Genomic DNA, 22,684 nt, shown 5'->3' on the forward strand with positions numbered 1-22,684 from the left:
AACTTAGATGGATATCCACTTACTGTTCAAATTTCCTGATTGTTTCACGATTTGAATTTCTTTCCATTGTAGGACACTGGTTTGTGAAGCCAGGAAGATGTAGATTTAAATCCTGGTACTTCCATTCACTCGCTATGTGGGCTGTCAAAGATACTTGAAATTTCCGAGTCTCATAGGATTATTTTGAAGAGAAAATGAGATAATGTATAAGGAAACATTTTGCACAGCAGGTATATAATTCATCTGAGCTTTTTAAATGAATTATTATTGATAAGTTATGGCTTCTCTGGGGTCAAGCTCCTGCTTTGGCACCACCATGAAACCCATGAGGAAACAGGGAGTATTCCAGGAGAACTACTCCATGCCCTCTAAGCAGGAGAGAGAAGGGCAAACACTTCTGTTCATATTCTCTTACCCACCTGGGCAAATGAGATGTTAATAAAAATACCTTCAAATTAGAGAGGATGAGGATGGCCTTTAATAGCTTTCTAAAAATCCAAAATATATCATGTTTATTATTATTTAAATTATGATTTTAAATGATCAATTATCAATGAAAATACTAAAAAATATAAAAGAGCATAGAGTAATAAATGAAACCTCTTCTATCTACCATTTCCATCCTGGTCCTCAGGAGTAATTATTTTTAAGTTTCATGTGTGCCCTTCAACAATTTTTTCTTTTTTTTTAAATTTAATTTAATTAATTAATTTAAAAAAAAATCTGTATTGGAGTATAATTGCTTTACAATGTTGTGTTAGTTTCTGCTGTACAACAGAGTGAATCAGCTATATGTATACATGTATGCCCATATCCCCTCCCTCTTGCATCTCCCTCCCACCCTCCCTATCCCACCCCTCTAGGTGGTCACAAAGCACTGAACTGGTCTCCCTGTGTGATGCAGCTGCTTCCCACTAGCTAGCTATTTTACATTTGGTAGTGTACATACAACAATTTTCTTTTCTGCATATGCGTGTAAAAAGTATTCTGTGATTCTTGAAGATCATTTAAGTCCTCCGTATTTTTCTCAAATAACCACTGTTAAATTCTGATGTGTATATCTTCAGTCTGTTTTCTGTACACAAGCATACACATAAAGACATTTTCCAACTTTTTGAAACACGAGCTCGTAAAGAATTTTAGGGATGTTTGTAGTCTGGGGTCCTCATTTTTAGACCCTGAAGAATTCTTGTAACTGAATATAAGAGCTAGTGCTACATGTCACTCCAATTCATTGGAATTTGGCTTTTGATTTTAGGAGCTAAGGAAGGGTGAAAGATAATGTCACATACTGCATTGCATTCAGCCGTGTTTCTAGATCAGAGAAACTGATTTAGATAATTCATCTTTCTTGAAACCCAATTTGGGTGTCTTCCTCCTTCCCAACCTCCCCCAGGCAGTTCTTTAATTCAGAATAGCATTTATTGAAAGGCATAACTCAGAAAGAATGGGAGAGTTGCCTCAATACACATAAAAAGCTGATCTTCTTTTTGAAGCTGTAATTCTTTGTATCAAAATGAATTGTTGTTACCAGACTGTTGACTTCAGACTCTTTTACTTTCTTGACATTTACTTCAGCAGTAGCTAGGAACATTTCAAGCTGTAAATATTGAATTAAAATTTGAAATACTCTATGGAGGAGGCTTTAAGATCTTTTTATGTTGTAGATGCTCTTACTTTTGGAAGACTCACCCTGAATCATGGCAAACACATTAAAATGTACTGCCATCTCACATATTTTTTTGGTTGAAAAATATTTAAAAGTATTTCTAATAACGTTGAGTTTGCTAAGAATAATTTTGTTCTTATGAGTTATACTTTTAAAATTTCTCACATATTTTTATACTTTTTAGAAATCTCACTGTGACTATAGTACCCAATGCATGAAATAGTCCTGAAGCTATAATGTTTTCATTTCAAAGTTTCAGAAGGATCTTTTCTGTTCTCATGAACAAGAGTTTAACGTGATGTTTCTCTGCTCTGGCTTCACATTAGAATCACATTCGAATGCAAAAACAAAAATCTGTTGGTCAGGTTTTCCTCCCAGAGATTCTGATTTAATTGATGTACGATGGTTCCAGGTACCAGTATTTTTTTCAAAGCTCCCCAGACCCAGGAGAGTCTAATGTGTAGTCAGGATTGAGAATCTCTGTTTTGTTGTTAATAAATAAATAATCTAATAAATAAAAAAGTAGATAAAATAATTTAATAAATATATAAATAAGACTAAAATAATAAATGTCCAATAAAGCCTCTAATAAAAACATGAACAGTATATCTAGTTCAACTACTTTTAGAGAGTCTAAAATTCTGGTGTTTGCATAGATATGTCATAATTCACTTGCTACTAAAAAGTAAATAATTTGCTGAATGAATAGGGATTGCTCAGAAATCTGCCATCTGTACTCAAGGAGCAGGCCTCTGGTACTATAGCAGGTTTCTGGGTACAGAGTGTGAGGTGAGACCTCATGGTGTTGACATCTTGGGAAGACTCTGCCACAGTCACATGCTAGAAGAGATTCTGTGCTGCTGAGTGTGGTTGTGAAGAATCTTTTCAGTATTTCTTCAAGAGGCAAATAATCAAGACCTGTCTTTAGTGGCTAATGACTTGTTGACTAAAGACAGGAGACTGAGTTGAATAATCTCTTAAGGGCCCCTATAGTTCTGTGAGTTCCGTTTCCTGGGAGGGACAGCATCAAGGAGTTAGTTGACTTGCAGTCTCATAAGAATTATTGTCAGGAGCAACTCCAAATATGACCCAACATCAGTTCCTCATGGTACATGATTATGAGGTGAAAGACAGTAACTATTTGATATTGGAGATCAGGTCAGGAAGAAGAGTGTAGAGACTAGGAGGATAGTTGGGGGTCAACACATGAGATTGATTGATTTTCAAATATGTTATTCTAGAAGTTGAGCCAAGAGATGGTCAGAACTTGATGGTCAGTTTAATATAAGAATAAATTAGAAAGAACAAATGTGTTAGGAAAGGAGAATTGGCAATATTGAGTGATGCTTGGGATGGGAGGGATGAAAGACAAGCAGTAGCTTTTTAGTGACTGTTTTACCAAGAGGTGTATTTTGTGAGAGATGAACTAGCACGAATCTGCTTTAGAGTGTAGCTTTGGATTCATCCTGCTTTGGCTCAAATCCTGCCTCTACCACATGCAAGCTACATGGCAGTGGGCAAGTTACTTAACCTCTCTGAGCCTTAGTTTCCACATCTAGGAAGTGAAGATAATAATAGTACCTACTTTGTAAGACAGTGTTGAGGATTAAGGGAGTCAACACATGTAAAGTGCTTACAACAGGGCCTGATTTATTAAATGTTAGTTATTTTTATGATACATTATGATGATAACATTGCAAGAAAGGGGAATATTTCCAGAAGACCAAAAAGACTTGTCTTCAATTAATTGGAAGGTTAGAGAAAACAGCTATGAAAGCTACACTAAACTGGTCCTCAATCTCACGATATAATGAAGAAGACAGATACACAGACCAAATAAATCTGATATAAAGCAGGATATCATATAGCTACAACAGATATAGAATAATGTATTCTTGGAGTATGGGGAATATAGTAGTCATTAGTTGGTTGTCTCCTTACCATTCATATCCTCCTACTTTCTATAAAAACCTTCAGATTTTTCTTTGAGAAACAGTCCCTTCCCCATTTCAGTGATGTGGTTTTGATGTTATTGACCCCACTTCTAATTGCAGGCGTGGACTCTGATTAACCTAACCCTACTGGCATCCTTCTTGTCTACTATGGTCTGAATGTTTGTGTCCCCCAAAATTCATATGTTGAAATCGTAACCCGGAAGGTGATGGTATTAGTAGATGGAGCCTTTGATAGGTGATTAGGTCATGAGGGTGGAGCCCTCATGAATGAGATTAGTGCTGTTATAAAAGAGACCCCACAGAGCTCCCCAGCCTTTTTTGCCATGTGAGGATACAATAAGAAGTCTACAACTTCAAAAAGGGCCCTCACTCAAGCATGCTGGCACCCTGATCTCAGACTTCCAGCCTCCAGAATTGTGAGAAATAAGTTTCTGTTGTTTGTATGCCACCCAGTCTGTGGTGTCTTGTTATAGCAGCCTAAATGGACTAAGATACTGCCCTAGTAACTGGTATAAGGATGAGAAAATGAGACGCAAGAGAATGTTTGCTGAGGACAGAGTCTTCCTCATTTTTTCTCAAGACCTTCTGGCAAAGAATTTTCTGTGGAGAGTGTGGTGTGAAGATATACAGCCTTTTTTTTTTTTTTTTTACAGTGAGCCTGAGGGCAGAATTGAGAAACTTATACAGAAAAATAGCAGGATGACACACTGAGATTCTAGATAAAACTATCTGAAATCAGCCCAGAACTTACAGCAGCATGATCCTATACATTTAAGCCAGATTGAGTTGGTTTTTTCTGTTGCTTACAATCCAAGGAATCCTAACTATTGCAGGTAGGGAACAAGTAATTCAGTTGGCCAGGGGTGCAGCAGTAGGGATTGAAGAGACTTCTTGGGGCCTGGTTTTGAAGGGAGGCCAGTCTCCTATAGACAGATCTTGGAATAAAGTACATTCTAAGCAAAGAGAACATATATTGGGCAAAGCCTGGAGACGAGAGAGTAAAAAGCATTTTTTGGAAGTGGCCAGTGGACTCTATATGGCTGGAATATAGAGTATGTCTATGGTGTACTAGAAGATAAGCTGGAAAAACAGGAAGCAGGCGAGGAATGAAGCTTTGAACACCAGGCTTAGGATTTGGGGCTTTATGCTGTGTGCAAATGCCAACTGTCAAAGATAAAGGACAGATGCACCTTGTGTTTTAGGGAGATAACTTTGGCAGCAGAGTGATGGATGGATTGGAAAATTCCAGGACAAAGGCAAAATGGTCATGAATCAGGGCAGTCTGGTGAATGAAAATAGGGGATAGATATGAGAGATATAAAGAATGTAGACAAGATTGGTTTGGGTGGGAGAAAAACATCAGGGGAGTAACACAGCTGCAAGGTATGGAGTATAAGCACTTGGAAGGACTGCACTTGAGGGTGCTGCAGGAGGCAGCACAGGAGTAAGAGAAACAGTGCTCAGTTTTGTACACTTTGAATTTCAGAGCCTGGTGGGATGTACACAGGCAGATATCCAGGAAGGGCTGGAGGTTAGTCTGGAGCTAGGGTAGAAACCAGAGCTGGAAAGCACAACTTTGCATGTTATCCCCATAAAGAAGACAGTCGAAGGCACAAGGGGGAATGAGGTCCCTGAGAGAGTCATGGAAGAGGAAAAAGGATGATGACCAAGAATGATTTGGAGATTCCCTATGTTTAAGGTTGAGCAAAGGAGCTTAAGCCAGTGAAAGGCATTGGCTGGAGAGGTAGGCGTGTACAGTGTAATGAGAATCAAGCAAAGACAGCGCTTTAAGATGGGGTGGACAATGGAATGGATGTGCTGGAGATGCTGGGCAGAGTCAAAACTGAGAAGAAGCTATTGTATTTGAGAAGAGAAGATGCGGGGTCACCTCTCTCTTTCCGGAACTTTTTTTTTTCTTTTTTCCGTACGCGGGTCTCTCACTGTTGTGGCCTCTCCCGTTGTGGAGCACAGGCTCCGGACGTGCAAGGCTCAACGGCCATGGCTCACGGGCCCAGGCGCTCCGCGGCATGTGGGATCCTCCCGGACCAGGGCACGAACCCGTGTCCCCTGCATCGGCAGGCAGACTCTCAACCACCGCACCACCAGGGAAGCCCACTTTCCAGAACTTTTACAATGAGGAATGGTAAAAGTAACCAACAACCAAGTAGCTTTAGGAAGAAGCAAGGTCAAGGTCCTTCTTTCTTAGGATAAGGAAATCTAAGTGTTTTTGTATACAATCCAAAGACCATTTTACTGTCTAATATTTTCTATGTGTTGCTTTGTTACAAGACTCATTTTCTCTACATCTGGAACTTCTATTTATATTATGTGGTCAGATGCATGAAATGACTCCCTTATGGCCTTTCATCTGCCTATAACCAGCCTGACTAATTTTGGGATGATTATCAGTTAGATCTGAAGTTGTATTTTTTACTTTATTTAAAACTGTCTCTCTGTGTGAGGTGTTCCTTGCTGAGTTGTTCTGCTTGGTTTTATTATGTTCACCAAAGCAGTAACGTATGAGAAATGAATGTTCAGAAACACACGGAAAGAGAATTTTTATTTGTGCCTCAAGGGACTCCTCACCAATGTTTTGGAAACTCTGGAAACTAAATTTCTATACAAAGACCATAAAACTTTTCTACTTCCATTGATTAGCTGTCATTGCTGGTGAAGCAACACTAGTGGAAAATGCTATCTTTATTCTGGAGAAATGTGAAAAGCACTGAATACTAATACACCTAAACTGGAAGTGGATATATTCTTCTGTGAGGGATGAGTGACTTATAATAATTCTCTAGGAAACAAAAGAATTTGTTTTTGCACTGTTCAGTTCCTTGAAAACTTGAGAAACTTTTAAGAGGGGAGATGACATTAATTCACTGGAAAATGGTTACAACCTGAAAAGGGCACAGACATGATATTCGGGACACACATTTTTTGTATAGCACATGCAAACCTTATAAATGCTCTTTTTCTTTTTCTTTGTTACTCAAAATAAAAAAAAAAAACCTCCAATCTCCACTGATTAATAAATTAAGAACTTTTTCACTCTGTGTCTATGTTGATGTTGTATAGTTCTATTTATTCCAGTAAGTTGCTTCCTGTAAAGGTAATTGTGATGGATACCCAAGGGGCATGTGATTCTGAGGGGGAAAAAAGTGAAGAAGAAACAAAGAACAGCAGAAATGGAAATAATAAAAATAATTTGAACTTTATCAAAGTATTGAGAAGAGAGGATGCACAGAGGCTGTGCTAGGCGTTGAAAATACAAAATAGATTTGACCTAAACTCCTGCTTTTGAAGGAGAAACATTCACATAAACGTAGTCATATTATCATATATCATATCATAAAAGTGCTGTGTGTATATAGGAAAAGGAAAGTAATTTCCTGGCTCTGTGAATAACAAAATAGTCCAAATTAATTGGTCTAGGATAAAGTATAAATTCAGTATAGCTCTGGATATATTTATTAAGTGTATGACTATTATTTAAATGTGAAGTTAAGAATGATTTGTAAGGTACATTTTACATAGCTAGTACATATCATTTGAACCCCACAGTATTTTTGATGATAGCTGTATTTAACTACACATATCATGATAAATATGTAATATACAGGGAACATTTTACTAAATAAGCATCAACATCATGCATTTCACCATTCTTATTACACCTTAACCACCATCCTTCTACACAACCACCTGCTCAAGTAAGATTTAACCTCTGCCTGTTTTTTCTGGGAGGATCTCAATTGAAGAAGGCAGTTGAATAAAAAGCTAAAACTTTACTTGGGAAGGACATTTGAGCTGGGTATTGAAGGTCAAATAAAAGTTTTCTAAGACACTAAAGGACAAAAAAAAATCCATGGCAGAAAACAAATACCCCAAATGCCCAAGTGATTATGTACATAGGAGCAACTGCTTCTCTTTGAAGGGGTAAGGAGGTGAAGATCCAGTTGGGTTGGGGTTCCTGGGGCGGGGGAGAGGGAGATCTAGTTACCTGCCTTTAATTCTGCCTTGATTGTCTGTCGCAGAATGAGTCTCCTAAGTCACCCTTGGACTTCCATCCACCTAGGAAAATGGAAGCCATCATCATGGAGAGGCTGAGGAAGCCAATGGCATCTATTGACTCAGCCTCACCCCTTGAAGGAGACCAGTCCTCATCAAGAAACTATGTGCTTGAATTATACTCCAATAAAGATGTTAAAAAAAAAAGGGAAGTATGTTAAATAAAAATATTAAACTATTCCCTTAAAAAAAAAAAGAAAGAAAGAAACTATATGCTTGGAGGAATCTGTCTTGGATGTTTACCACCTCTCTGCTTTTAAGTCCTGATTCCACTACTTTTAGTTGTGGGACTTTGGAAAAGTTACTTAAACCTTCAAATCTCATCCCCCACCCCCATATGAAAATAATTATAGTATCTTCACTGAGTTATTGTAAACATTACAATAAGTTAAGGGAAAGAAAATACCTGGCATATAATAAGTGCTCCAAAAATCGACTTATTATTATTATTATTATAAAAAAAAACAGTGTCTTAATTTTTAACCAATTATTAACTAATGGTGAGAAAACTATGCATTGATTGTTTGCAAAGAGATAAAACAACTTTTTTTTTTCTTTTTTGCAAGACTTTTAGGAAGGCAAAGGATCATTTACTTAAGGATAAGCAATTCCTTGTCTTCACTCTTCTTCTTCACTGAGAATTGCTAACAGTGCTCGCTGCCATCATGGGATGTTGCAAGGATGAAGCAAAGGATGCAGCGAAGCATTCAGAACAGCGCCTGCTCACAGAATGTGCTCAGTGAGTGTTGGCTACTTTTATTATTTTCTAACATCCTTCTCTGGTGTTATGTGGATTTTCAGTTGGTTACTTAAATTCCCTGCATGCTTTCCACTTTTTAAAATTGTTATATTTTGGGCTTCCCTGGTGGCGCAGTGGTTGAGAATCTGCCTGCCAGTGCAGGGGATACAGGTTCGAGCCCTGGTCTGGGAAGATCCCACATGCCGCGGAGCAACTGGGCCCGTGAGCCACAACTACTGAGCCTGCGCGTCTGGAGCCTGTGCTCCGCAACAAGAGAGGCCGCGACGGTGAGAGGCCTGTGCACCGCGATGAAGAGTGGCCCCCGCTTGCCACAGCTAGAGAAAGCCCTCGCACAGAAATGAAGACCCAACACAGCCAAAAATAAATAAATTTACAAAATTGTTATATTTATCCTTGTGAGATAGAGCAAGCAACTATATGGGTGAGTTTGGGGAGGGCACATAGGCATGCATATTTATAGTAACTGAGATTTTTCCTGTGCAGGTGGCAAGTAATGAAGTTCTGTTTCATTTGTCTCACCAAAAGAATGGGGAGTTTGTTTTATATTTATTAGAATGTAAGGCCTGATGAATGAAGCCAAACACGGATAGAAACATCCAAGGCGAGCCTGGCTTTGTGGTAACAAAACCTTCTTTTCCTTGAACATACCAATATGTTTTAAGTTTAAGTTAAAAATAAGTCACACAGAGAGAAAAATGCACATAGGTGTGTAAGGAAGGTGGATAATGAGAGATAAAGGGTGCTCAGGATCTCCCAGTGCATGATAGTCATGAGTACAATGGGCTATGAAATCCAGCCAACATCTGGCAAGGTAGTCAGGGCTCTGGTAAGTTAGAGCATAAACAAATATTGGAAACAAATTAAGGGAAGTAAACAGGAGAAAGTGACATGCAAATACGTAATCAACAAATGGCAATATTTGAAAACTATAACAGCCACTAGAAGGGAGAGTTGAATCTTGATCCATATATTTTACTTGTAAAAGTTACACTTTCTCATTTTGACAAAATGCCATAGAAATACATGAAGTAAAAAGTGCAAGTTCCCATCCACTTGCCTCTCTGCTTCAACCATTTCCCAGAGGTAATGTCAAGACCAACTATGGAAAAGTCAATGGTATTATACAAAACTGGCCAGCACTTTGATTATAGTTACTTAAAACAGGTTTTTTTAATCATGGAAAATTTTAAATGTGTAACTGTAGAGAGAATAGTAAAATGAACCTTTATGTACTCATCATCCAACTTCCTCAGTTATTAACCTTTTGCTAGCCTTCGTATTTACTTTTTTAAGATATGAAGTCCAAAATACTGGTGGCAATGGAACAAAAGTTGGCACTGTGGAGTGTAATTTATGCAGTATGCTTTGATGATATGAACAATTTATATTCTTTGTGCACAAAGCCCGATGAAACAGCTGGAGATACAGAGCACTCTGTGATTAAGTTAAATTTGCCCTGGGTGGAGCTATTGTGAGGACTGCTCATTTCTGCTCACGTTCACCACTGTAACCCTAGTCTCTCCTGTAATATCTAGCACGCAGTAGGACCAGAAAATGTTATTGAAGAAATGAGCCTTATTTACCATTCAGATCTTAGCAACATGAAGGAGATAGTATAATTAATCTTTGCACAGTGTTTCCCAATGTGCATTGGGTGCTTACTGTGTGCTAGGTGCTTGTGCTTACTAGGTATTAGGTCAGGCTTTATGTGCGGTAACTCATTCAATTCCTGCAAAAACCCTAGGGAGAAGGTTCTATTATCATCTTTTGTGTTTCATAGATATGCAACCAGTGAGTTGGTCAAGATCACGTGGATAGTAAAGCGGTAGACCTGGGAGGCAAGCCCAGCCAGTGTGGCCCCTGTGTACTTAGCACCACTCTTGGCTGCCTCATCCCCAAAGGTGTCTGAATACCATTTACGGGGCACTGAACACACTTGCCTACTTTGATAGATGGTGATCTTACCTGTACTGTCTGATTAACTCACAAATCACTCCTTTGCAGCAGTGCCAGATAATGGGAGGGTGTTGCACATGGAACAGACTTAAAAAAAAAAAAAAAAGAAAGAAAGAAAACAAAAAAAAACCCCACCAGACTTTGTCATTTTTCATGAACACAAGGTACTTCTTAGTGTTGTGTGGGAGGGAATGTGGTAGACTGATTTCATTGAGACCCTGCCAAATTCTGGTCTTGTGGCCATCAAAGACGCATCATTTCCTCCAAGACTTCTAAAGGGGGCTATTACCATGGGCCTGCAGGTTCTGGTTTGCATTCAGAGGAGACACTATCTTCTTAAGTGAGACGTGGAAGAGGAAGTGTCATGAATTGTAAATAAAGCTGAGAGAGAAGAATTGTTTGGAGATGGAGATGGAGAAAAACTGCCTGCTCCAAACCAGGTTCCATCTCCCTCCCCCTTATCCAGCTTTGCCAGAGCCCATCCTGTTTTCCTTGCTAAGTTTACTTGCAGGAAGAGAGGAGTTTCTTTTAAGTATACCCCTGGCCCTGACGAATACCTCCTAGATTAAATATTAGTGCATCTATACAGTGCAACACCATGCCACTATGAAAAGGAGCAAGATGGAGCCCTAAAGCTTGATGTAGAATGACCTCCAAGTTATATTTTAAAGTGAAAAAAGCCAACACTCAAGCAGTATTTATACCAAGGGTACCCTTTGTGGAAGGAGGAGCATGATATACTTATACCTATATGTGCATAGAATTTGCTTGGGAAAAAAGGAAAGGTAAAAATGCCTGCCTCTGCCGAAGGAAGGACTTTTCATTCTAAACCTTTTCATATTAAAAAGATTTTTTAGGGCTTCCCTGGTGGCGCAGTGGTTGAGAGTCCGCCTGCCAGTGCAGGGGACACGGGTTCGTGCCCCGGTCCGGGAAGATCCCACATGCCGCGGAGCGCCTGGGCCCGTGAGCCATGGCCGCTGAGCCTGCGCGTCCGGAGCCTGTGCTCCGCAACGGGAGAGGCCACAACAATGAGAGGCCCGCATTCCGCAAAAAAAAAAAAAAAAAAGAGAGAAGAGAAGAAACACTTTACATTAATGTGTATTTCAGGAGGAGGAGTTTGGACTAGATGTAGAAATAAAATATTTCTACTTCTTCATCTCCCTGAAGGATGGTCCTTTAAGTTGTCATTTAAAAGCACCTGCGAAGTAAGAGACAGAGGGATCTGGAAGATGCCATTTAATGAAGTTAGGGGACATCTGTCACTTCCCGGGTGTGGGGACAGATGGAGAAAAAAGAAGAACAAATGTAGTTAGAAAGGAAACAGAGAGTCTACAGAGCCACAAGGTAAAATCTACACCTGCTGAGAGAGTTGGGAGGTTTGGTACAGAGTGTTCTGAGTGCCCAGGGTCTGGCCAGTAACTCATTGTCTTATTGTCAAAGTGAGACAGGGTCTGGGCTTTGCTTCATTGCGTCTCCAGGGAAGCCCGCCGCTGCGGGCCTCCTTCCCCGCGGCTTAAGGGGAGCTTGGCTGGAAGCTGTGCTCTGAAAATGCCCGGGAAGCGTCAAGCGACGGACTCCTGGTCGGGTAACCCGGTGGACAAAACCTTTTCTCAAGGAAACCCACACGCGCCGCGGATATTCGAGAGCCCTGGGTACTTCCAGCTCCCCGGAGGCCTGAGGTAGGTTTTTGGTGAAAGCCAGGTAAGAGGGGGAGGGTCTCAAATTTAAATGCTTTGGGGGGCGAGGCAGGTAACTTAAAAACAATTGAAGCCGTCAGGTGTAAGAGGAAATAGTGGGAACTTTGGAGAGCTGGACAAGTGAGTATTCGGACTAAAGGCATTCAGTTTCAGATTTTTAAACTACAACTGTGCTGGCCAAGCAAAACACTCATACTGGCTGTAGTCACAGTTTGCGATCCTGCATTCGCCTCTGCTCAGTATCCGCTTCTGCCTCGTTTCTTCAGCCTGCCGCTGATCCTCAGCCTGTGCCCCAGCCACTTCAGAGGCGCGCAGAGCTAAGACCGTCCCAAACTTTGGCGCTCCTCCTGAGGGCGCAGTGTCCCTCGCAGCACTCCCAGTGTTGCTCCCCAACGTCTCGGGGCGGGAGGGCAGCCACCGACTGAAACTTGGAGTGTGGCTCAGAACCCGTTATGGGCTACATTTTCTTTCAGAAATGGAGTGGTTGCGCCCGGAACGTTCACCCTCGGGCCACTCCGGGCCAGACGCAGTCCGGTGCAAGTGGGGAGATGGGGAGATGTAGTGGGCGTGGGAAGCACCGGGTCCACTCACAGAACCCGGTTGAGGGGCGGGGCCGGCTGCGAAGGGAAGCCCCGCCCCGCATAGCCCCGCCCCCGCGCTCTAGAGTTTCGGCTCTGGCTCCCCACCCAGCACTGAATCCCGGGACCCCGGGAGAGCCGGAGGAATACGGTTGCGTTTCGTCTGCCCGCAGGGGGTATCACTTGCCCGCTACAGAAAGCCCTAAGCTGTCTGGCAGTTGGGATACCCTCTCCTGCTGGCACCCGCAGACGCCCCTGCAGCCGCGGCCGAGGCCGGGGCACCCTCGCCCTGAGAGCGTCGGAGCCCTGCGCGGCGGCGCGCATTCCACCTCCGCGCCTTGTTCGCGGAGCAGGACCAGGGAGAGAGAACCGCCGGTCGAGTTCTGGGCACTGCGCCCGGCGCGAGGTGCGGGATGGAGAGCAAGGCGCTGCTGACCTTTGCTCTGTGGCTCTGCGTGGAGACCCGGGCTGCCTCTGTGGGTAAGGAGCCCACTCCCTAGAAGGAAAGCGGAGAAGGTCGGGTACGGGCGGAGAGATAGGGATGCGGAGAGGACCTGGAGGCCGGACCTAACTGGGAGTCATAGAGCTGGAGAGGTGAAAGTGATTTCACACTGTGTTTTTTCATTTATCAAAGAGGAAACTGAAGCTCAGTGACTGGCCTAAGATTACGCAGCGAGTTGGTGGTCTCCTGAGCGCAGTTCCATTTCCGCGACTCTGGCCTCCGACAGGGCCTGGGCTGGAGCGTGTCCTGCAGAGCCGATACACCCGTGCTCTTAGGAGGCGGGAGTGGGAAAGCGCCTGTGGCTGGCAGGCAGGAGGTCCCCCGCAGGCGGGAACAGGCGGTGAAACGTTGTCCGGCTGCGCGCACCATCCTAGCTGGGACGCGGGGAAGGAAGCCCTTAGGGGGCCGCGAGCCGGCTCGGCAGACGGCAGCGTGCGCGTAGCTCTGCCTCTGTAGGAGTCGAACAGGGAACCCAGTCTACTGTTCCCTTTTGGTTCGAACTCACGTCCACACCCAATGTATAAGGTGGGGTCTAGGGGAGAGGGAAACTTTTTCTTCTTCCTGGTGCAGGACGCCGCTCTCCTCGCAGAGAGAAAGGGGAATTGGGCTTGGACCTGGGGCTGTGACAGCTTCCCGAAGTGTCTCCAAGTAATAGTCACCTTCTCATGTAAAACAGTTTAACATCTTTCAAAGCGCTTTGGTCGTTCGGGTATGCACAGGTCAGAAGTTCACGTTCTGAAAACTTGCTCTGAAGGTTTTGGTACCTAGATTGGGCGCCACTCGTCACTCTCCTTGTCGTCTAAAATTTCACTCTCCTTCAAGATTAGGAACACGCATGCCCTTGGTGCAATAAATTCTCTCTCTCCCCCATCCCTATTTCCTTCTCTGTTTATCTCTCTCTTTCTCATCTCTCTCTAATCTCTTTCCTGTAGCCAGTTTGTTGATTTACAGATTTCCACTCTTTGGAGGGTGAGAAAGGGGAGAGGGTGGAAAAGGAAGAAAAGGTAAAATGATTCAGGTGAAAATTCCTTATAAATTAAAGAATCACATGTCTTTTTTTTTTTAAAGACACCCACACACATATATAGTAACAAGATCATCTGTCTATAGTTACTGAATTTTCTGAATGACGACTTGGTTCATCCAGGCCAGCTCCACCAGGAACACTCATTTGTCCCTGACAAGACCTCTCTCTTCCCCTTTATGGTGAGAGAATGAAGCTCTGGAACTTGTGGTTTGTTCTGTATCCCACGAAGAAGTGAGTTGCTTTTAAGCCTGGGGTGTTTCATAGCACAGCAGTAGTAACCGTAATCGGGCTGCCCTGAATATAATGATGAGGTTGCCCTTTTGGAGTGTGTGACTTGCTTAATTGGATTGGGCTATAATTGATGCCATCAAATTCTAGAGACAGAGGCACTGTTGTTTTTCCTTCCTGTCTTTGAGCTGGAAGGGTAATAGTGCACAAATGAATTAATTTTGGCTATGGAATTTGAACATAGAAGAGCTTTTTATTGAGTAGTAGCGTATGTACTTCTTAATTTCTTTAGAACTTTCTGAAGAGCAGAACTCAAACTTGTCAGTGAAAATGAATGAAACTTATTGGAGCAAAAAGAAATTGAGTGTTGGTCTACATATATGAATTTGAAGTTATCATTATTGATAGCCTTGTTGAATAGTTTTTTGTTGGAGACATGTCTCTAGAATAGTATGGTGTTGTTTTGGCTCCCTATGAATGGAGAACCTTTTTTTTTTAACATTGGAAAGTGTGTCTAGAGTGTGAGATAATCTGTGGCAGTGATTTACAGGAGACGTTCAAGAATCTTTTATTTTTGTGGTGGGGTGAGCTTGGCTTAATTAGAGCTTAGTCTTTACTACCATTTTTTTCTCACATGAATGTGCCCAAATAATGGGTTCTTTCTCATTTGGGTCATCATAGGAATTGTATTAAGTTACTGTTTTTGACATGTTTCTCAACCTAGTGTTTCCCAGTCAAGTTTGATATCTGTGCTCATCCAAATGAATTATTTTCATTTTCCTTCTGTGACACAAAATGGGGCTCCATTATTGGAAGACTTTTCTTTTGCTTTTAAACACTTTGCTTTATTGTTTGACTAATTTGGGAGCAGTTATTTCCTTCATATTGAAAAGTGCTCTGCTGATTAACTGAGCATGACCACCCAGACCAATAGCCATCCAACAGTGGCCCGTAGACATGTATGACCGCGTCACCTACAAATGCAGATTTGTAGGCCTAGGCATATTCTGACACGTGCTAAAGTTTAAGAACCACTGCCCCAAACCCATGGCAGTTCCAACGCCAATTAGTTCCTGAGATTTATTGATATAAAGTAATTTCCAGTTAAAAAAAATTTTTTTAATATTGATTAACAAATCTACAGCAGCCTATTTTACACATCTGAGTGAGCGTATGAGAACACGAGTCATCAGCTGTTCATTCTGCCTGCAGCTGTTCACGTTGGGGTCCACAGATTCAATGCTGTGCATATTTACACTGGATATTTGCTCATACTCTGTTTATTCATACTCTTTCATATTTGCTAATACTCTTTTATTTGCCCAACAATGTCAATCCCAGTTTAGGCCTAGAGAGTCATTTGTTCTTAGTGGATGTGAGTTAAGGATCGTAAGAAGCTTGGGTGCTTACCCAGCATCAATCACTTTTTAAGGTTGTGTTTTGAAGATCTAGATATGAGTTAAGACCCTGACATGGTGGACAGTTTTTCTTTCTCTGATGCTTTATCAACACCTGGTAGTTCTTTGCATTTAGTTGGCAGAGAACTCAGTCTTCTTGCTGTAGAGTGACCCATGGCAAGGAATCTGTCCCATGGTATATTTAGGTAGACACTTTTCCTGTGTTCCAAGCTTGGTGTCAGGACAAGCTCAGCGCTTTGATCAGTAAGTTGAGATTCCCCAGTTGTAATTCATTAGCATTACCCTTTTTTTAACTTATTTTTTCTTTAACTTTATTATTTATTTACGACCGCGCTGGGTCTTCGTAGCTGTGTGCAAGCTTTCTCTAGTTGCGGCAAGCAGGGACTACTCTTCATTGTGGTGCACAGGCTTCTCACTGCCATGGCTTCTCTTGTTGCAGAGCATGGGCTCTAGGTGCACGGGCTTCAGTAGCTGAAGCATGTGGGCTCAGTAGTGGTGGCTCGCGGGCTCTACAGCGGGGGCTAAGTAGTTGTGGTGCATGGGCTTAGTTGCTCCGCGGCATGTGGGATCTTCCCAGAGCAGGGATCAAACTCATGTCCCCTGCACTAGCAGGCAGATTCTTAACCACTGAACTACCAGGGAAATCCTGCATTACCCTTTTTAAGTTCTGTTTTCTGAAGGAAAGTATATGCAAGTTATATGACATGGGAACATGTTTCTTTCCTCAGTTCCTCTCATCTAGTTTTAATGTACAGTCTTTCAACCTTGGCAGTTCAGTTACCAGAGGAAGTGCGCTAGAAAATTGATAAAGGAAAATGAGACAATGTCATGGACATTCCCACCCCCCTCAAAGTACATGGATGAACTATATAGAAATCTCTCTAAGTAGTATTCATTAATCAGCAATTTAGTCAAATGTGTGCATCCTATGTTTTATAAGAAATGTCAGTGGGTCCTTTCCCAGGGGAGTGAGATCATCAGATGAAGGTTCATTTGGTTTCAATGTCCCATATCCTTTTGTAAGACCTTGAAGTTGGCAATGCAGGAAAACAGGAACTCCACCCTCGCTCAATGAATTGCAGAACTGTTGTGTTGGTTTATGACCATCTGCCCATTCTTCCTGTTATGACACAGCTTGTGAACTTTTACTGGGAATGGTGAAAAGTAAATTCACAAGTTTTACACAATGAATTGCTGAAGAGGTGTTTTAAAGTATAGGGTGTGCGTTGTTTATGGAATGTGTTTCCTATTGGGTCTGAGTGGCAATTATATTCATTTATTTAATTTGTTTCTAGGTTTGTCTAGCGTTTCTCTTGATCCACCCAGGCTCAGCATAAAAAAAGACATACTTACAATTATGGCTAACACAACGCTTCAAATTACTTGCAGGTAAGGATACATTTTAGATTCAGATTTCCTGTGTCAAATATCATTGTTTATTAAAGAAAAATAATTTCCATACATCAGAATTATAATAGAGTCTTCATAATTGTGTATAAGTAGTGAGGTTTCTAAGAGCTAATGTAATAATGAAAACATGAGGAAGGTCTTCTCTGGAAAATTCTGTACAATTTTGCTGGCATTTTTTTCCTACTACCCTCTGCCAACACACACACACACACACACACACACACACACACACACACACACACACACACACACACACACACACACCCTAATAACCAGTATAGCACCTAGCGTATATTATGTAATACACATTCAATAAATATTGAATGAATAAATGAAATCTTTAGAGTTAAAGAAGTTTGGGGACGTATTTGTTATACTCAGAACGGCTCTTAGACATCTGTTTAGCACTTTTCAAGAACTTTATTTTATGGAAAAATTCTGACTATAGTTGCAATTTTATATTCAGTCATTAATATTGCTGAGTGCATGTCAAGCTCTGGCCTGAGGTCCTGGCATGTCTCTTTCACCAGCTAGCAAGAAGTCATGCTCTTGATTTTTGCTAGCTGGGGAAATAGGCCTCTTTGACAAGATGAGGAGGCGTCTAAATTTTGCTTTCCAGCCCCTACCTCAGGGAGAAAAGTAGAAGACTTTAGGGTTTAATGTAGTGATTATGTATGACAGAGCCAGAGGCTTCTTGGGACCGGTGTGGTTTTGGCAGAGGTGGTGGGTAGAGGTGATCTTGCCCCCTGAGAACAGTGCTGATGGTCCACAAAGAACCTTGAGGAGCTTGTTGCCATTGTTTTTGCTTGATGAATGCCAAGTGTTCAGCACAGTGACACAGCTCTGTTTTAGCTTGCCGAGTGTAAAGGATACCCTAGTTGCCTTATCAAGGGTAGGGGACCAATACCCACCCCTTGGGAAAAAACATAGTAACAGGTGCTGTTTGCCTAGCTTTGCTACTTCAAGATGCATTTCTCAGCAGATTTTCCTCTTACCCACCCTTAACTACAAAGGTTATTTAAAATTCCCCAAGATTCTATATATACACCTCTTATGTCCCCAGAAAAACAATGGAGTGTGTTAAAAGTAACTTCATTAATGTAACTGCAACTTCGTGGAAATTTCAAGTTCTTTAAAGAAGGGTCAGTGATGTTACATTTTTCTTGATGTTGACTGTCTTCCTTGGGGCTTTGTAGAGAAATGCTGCAATGAAAGTAATCTGTGCTTTAATGCCATCCTTCCAAGGTCCTACGAGGCCCTTAGACAGTTGCATCCCCTTCCTTCCTAACCTCACCTCTTACTCTCCCGACTGCCCACTCTTCTCTAGCTACTCTGGCTTCCTTGCCATTTCCCGAATACTCCAGATAGGCACCCACCCCAGGGCCTTGACATTGGCTGTTCCCTCTGCCTGAAACTCTGTTCCTCCTGATATCTATACGGCCCACTTCACCAAGCCCCCTCCCTCTAGAACTCTTCACTTGTTTCTTTGCCTCTTCTAGACTTTCTTCATAGTATTTATCACCACCTTTTATACAACATATTTTACTTACTTTTTAAAAGTTTCAGCTTTATTGAAGTTTACGTACTTTTTTACTGCCTGTCTCCTCCAACTAGACTCAAGTTCCCTGAAGGCAATGATTTTTATCTGATTTGTTCACTGCTGTATTCCCAGTCTTCAACAACGTTTGACACATAGCACATGCTTAATAAATATTTGTTGGTTGAATAAAATAAGTAATAGAAAACTCGGGAATCCTTATAAGTGATTTCTGAAGCTGAGACTCTGGCTTTTTGTCATTTGTCCATATAATCTGTCATTGGTGGTAGAAGGCTATGAATCTGTCTGTTGAGGAGTTTGTATAAGTTTGAGAACTAAACCTTCTATTTTCTTAGAAACAGCCTCATAGGCATTTCTCTTAAATACTTGCTTGGAATGAATTTTTCAGGGGTCAGAGGGACTTGGACTGGCTTTGGCCCAACAATCAGAGCGGCTCTGAGAAAAGAGTGGAGGTGACGGATTGCAGTGACAGTGCCTTATGTAAGATGCTCACCATTCCAAAAGTGATCGGAAATGATACTGGAGCCTACAAGTGCTTCTACCGGGACACTGACATGGCCTCCGTCGTCTATGTGTATGTTCAAGGTAAGTGGTTAAATGGAATTCACTTCCCAAGTTAATTTACCAGTTACAAAACACAATCTGTGCAAAGAAGAATCCGGACAACAAAGACTCGCTCTAAAGGCTCTCTGCCAACAGGAATCTACAAAATTCTTCTCTCCCAAGGCCTCCTCTGAGTAGAAGACTCAGTGATTTGTTCTGCAGTTTGGGCCTTGCTACATCTCTATTGCCCAATTAGTTTGGTTCTGATCTTTGTTTCTAAGGGAAATCTATGTTCACAGTTGGCAATGGAGATTTATAAGAAGTCTTCTGATGTTTGAGAAAAAAACCCCTGAAATCCTCGAAAAGGAAGATTCAGGGGAGAATTATGGAGAGGTTTCTGTGGAGAGATAGGTTATCTACAGCAGATTCAGAGATTTCCCCAAGAATGCACAGGGAGTCAGCCAAGGGCTCTGGAGCATTTTTTGTTCATAGGAACTTTTCTTTTCCCACTTACACTTTATAAAAAACAATTTCCATACACTTGTGCAAATAAAGTCACTGCCTCAAAAGGCCTTTGGAGGACAGTGTTTCCTTTGCTTGTGTGGTCTGAGATCTTGGATGACACGCTCCATCTTTCTATAGTTTGCAATTTGGGATTTACACTGTGGAGGCCAACTTAACATCCATGTAGGGTAAACTCCATGTCACATGTATTTAGCATTTATAATCTGAATTATTCTTTCCTTCATGTTTCAAAAATCTTATGCTAACTTAAGAAAACCTGACTTAACTAATGAGATATGAATCATATAACTTGGGTGGGTATAAGTCTATAGTATAGTATTTTGCTTGGATATACTAAATATTTTTCTTTTCAGTAAAGATTAGCTTTTTAGACATTTTATTTATACATTTACTTACCTCTGTACGTCCTAGAGAATTTGAAGCAGGTGAAGATGGCTTAGGCTTTTTTCCAGAAGCATCTTTTACAGAACAGGAATTTCATCAGCTTTGGGAGACACACGTGCACATCTCCATTTGCGTTTCAATAGTGCAGTATGGTCAGTGCAAGGGAAGAATGGGGACCACATCAGAATAATGTATGTCACTCCTGGATTGCACAATATTTGAGAATTACTTTTGCCCAGGGTAAGCACAGTCCAAGGTAGAATTTTGTGCTCTCCTCCCCTCTGCAGAAGTTGAAAGAGACAAGGCCCAGATCTTCGAGAATTTCTGGCTCCTTTTGATCTGGCAGTCTTGGGAGATCAGGCTTTCTCAGAAGATTGCAAGGATTTCCTGCTTTCAGGCTGTCTGGAAATACTACAAGATGAACCTCTCCCATAATATCTCGTTATTTCCTTCTCCCCAAGTCAGGAAACCTGGAGACATGTGAAAATTCATTTCATGAGTTACAGTAAATATTTTATTTTGAGAGGATGGGTGGTTGTTTGGGTTTCTTTTGTTTATTTCCTCTTTTTGGGATACTGAAATAGAATTGATTTACTGAATAGCTTTAGTTTTACGTCAAGGGGTTAATTTAGCTTCCAAAGACTTGCTCTGTAAGCAAGCTATGTAATATTTCATAGCATGCAGATGAAAGGTAGGTAATATGAAGAAGTAGCAATCCCCAGCACTGTTTATTTGTACACTGCCTGTCTCTGAGTATACCATGAAATTCTGCTTCCTGTCTAAGCCTGGCGTTCTAGGAGGTGAGTTGTCCGAGATTTTGGTCATGAAGTTTAACAGTGGAAAAGAAAACATTGAAGTATTCCCTATGGATGGTCCTTTAATATCCCCTCTGGTCCCCACCTTACTTCCTTAGTCTTCTGACCCCATTCCCTCCAGCAATGGATGGAGCCGGGAAGTGGGTCTTGGTCTCGTAAGATAATGACTATGGCATGTGGTGGCTGGATTGGCTGCCTTTCTGTGCTGTCCAGCTGGGAGGGAAATCAAACTTCTGCTGTTGCAGGGAATTAGCTGCTTTTCTCCCCTTTGGTTTAATTAACTCTTTCTTTCCTTGAACCAACCATCCTGAAGAGCTCTGAAAATGCTTGGTCAGGTGTGTTGGGGAGAGTGGCATGAACCATTATCTCTCTGAGATTTCAGGCATGGCTTCACACCCATCAACTCTATCTCCGGGAGAAGGAGTCGTTTCCCAGCAGCGTGTTAACATCATACGAACAGTGTTTGAACGGCCTTAAAATCTCTTTTGTTTTTTTCTCAGTCTTTGCCATGGTGGCTTTTCAGGCTTTTGTCATTGAAGATATTAATGATTGCTGAATCTTAAAATAAATGCAATTAAACAGGAAACATAAACAATTTAACTATTTAGCATTATTATATAAAGAATCTTATATCTAGTCTTCACAATCTTAAAATACTCACGTGAAACTTTGTCTTGAATTATTGAATTAAAAATCGTTAGTCATTTCTTTACTTTAAAGAATCTTTGGGAGCCATTAACCTATTTTCATGACAGTTACACTATTTGCCTTAAGAGAGAGAACATGAAGTTTTTAACATCAAAAAACTCAGTAGGTAAACTATACAGGTTTAACTTTAAATTTACTTTAAAACTTATGTACATGAAAGATGTATAGTGCATATGAAAATGTATATGAAAATGAAGACGTGTGCTCCCTCACTTTGAAAAAACTGTAATGATCAATCTGCTTAAATGTGGAACCTATAAAGTACACTCTACTTGTTGATCATCAGTGCAAAAGGAGCCAGTCTCATTCCGGGAGTTTTCTTCCAGATTTTTCACACATACACCCCCCCCCTCCTGTAGCATAACCTTGGAGCCAGATATTTACCAGCAGACCTACCTCTGGATTCCTTTGCCTAGTGTGAAATGTCTTTCCCAATAGTTTACTTCTCTGGTTAGAGTTTATGAACCTGAAAGATGACCCACTTTTCTAGTAAATGCCATTAACTCATGGAACTACATTTTCTTCTAGATTACAGATCTCCGTTTATTGCTTCTGTCAGCGACCAACATGGAGTTGTATACATCACTGAGAACAAAAACAAAACTGTGGTGATTCCGTGTCTGGGGACCATTTCAAACCTCAATGTGTCACTTTGTGCAGTAAGTTACATCTTCTTTCTTCATCTCTTACCCTTTCATAATATTAAGCTAGTATTAAGATGGGTAGCCTGTTTATAACATCATATATATTATAAATGTATATATTACATGCATTATATAACATTAAGTCAACAATGAGTTTTAAAGGAAACTTTAGGAAGGGTCAAAATGACAAGAAATAAAACCAATTTGTATTCTTAAAATAAGATGAATTCTTTAGT

General features: G+C 41.2%; 1 protein-coding gene and 1 long non-coding RNA gene across 4 annotated transcripts in view; both read left to right on the plus strand.

Moving 5' to 3' along the window:
- LOC132519342 (uncharacterized) overlaps positions 1-199 on the plus strand; it is a 79,097-nt gene extending 78,898 nt beyond the window's left edge. Inside the window, exon 4 of the long non-coding RNA XR_009540150.1 lies at positions 73-199. This is a non-coding gene — a long non-coding RNA (uncharacterized LOC132519342). The remainder of the gene's footprint in view (positions 1-72) is intronic.
- Positions 200-12,855: 12,656 nt separating this feature from the next.
- The window catches only part of KDR (kinase insert domain receptor), a 43,559-nt gene continuing 33,730 nt past the window's right edge, over positions 12,856-22,684 (plus strand). For all 3 annotated transcript variants that reach the window (XM_060148145.1, XM_060148146.1, XM_060148147.1), the window contains exons 1-4: positions 12,856-13,166; positions 17,157-17,250; positions 19,218-19,414; positions 22,333-22,463. In XM_060148145.1, the coding sequence (XP_060004128.1) occupies positions 13,100-13,166; positions 17,157-17,250; positions 19,218-19,414; positions 22,333-22,463 (489 nt within the window). In that variant the 5' untranslated portion in view covers positions 12,856-13,099. The remainder of the gene's footprint in view (positions 13,167-17,156; positions 17,251-19,217; positions 19,415-22,332; positions 22,464-22,684) is intronic.

The sequence above is a fragment of the Lagenorhynchus albirostris genome, chromosome 4, assembly GCF_949774975.1.
Source record: "Lagenorhynchus albirostris chromosome 4, mLagAlb1.1, whole genome shotgun sequence".
NCBI lineage: Eukaryota > Metazoa > Chordata > Mammalia > Artiodactyla > Delphinidae > Lagenorhynchus > Lagenorhynchus albirostris.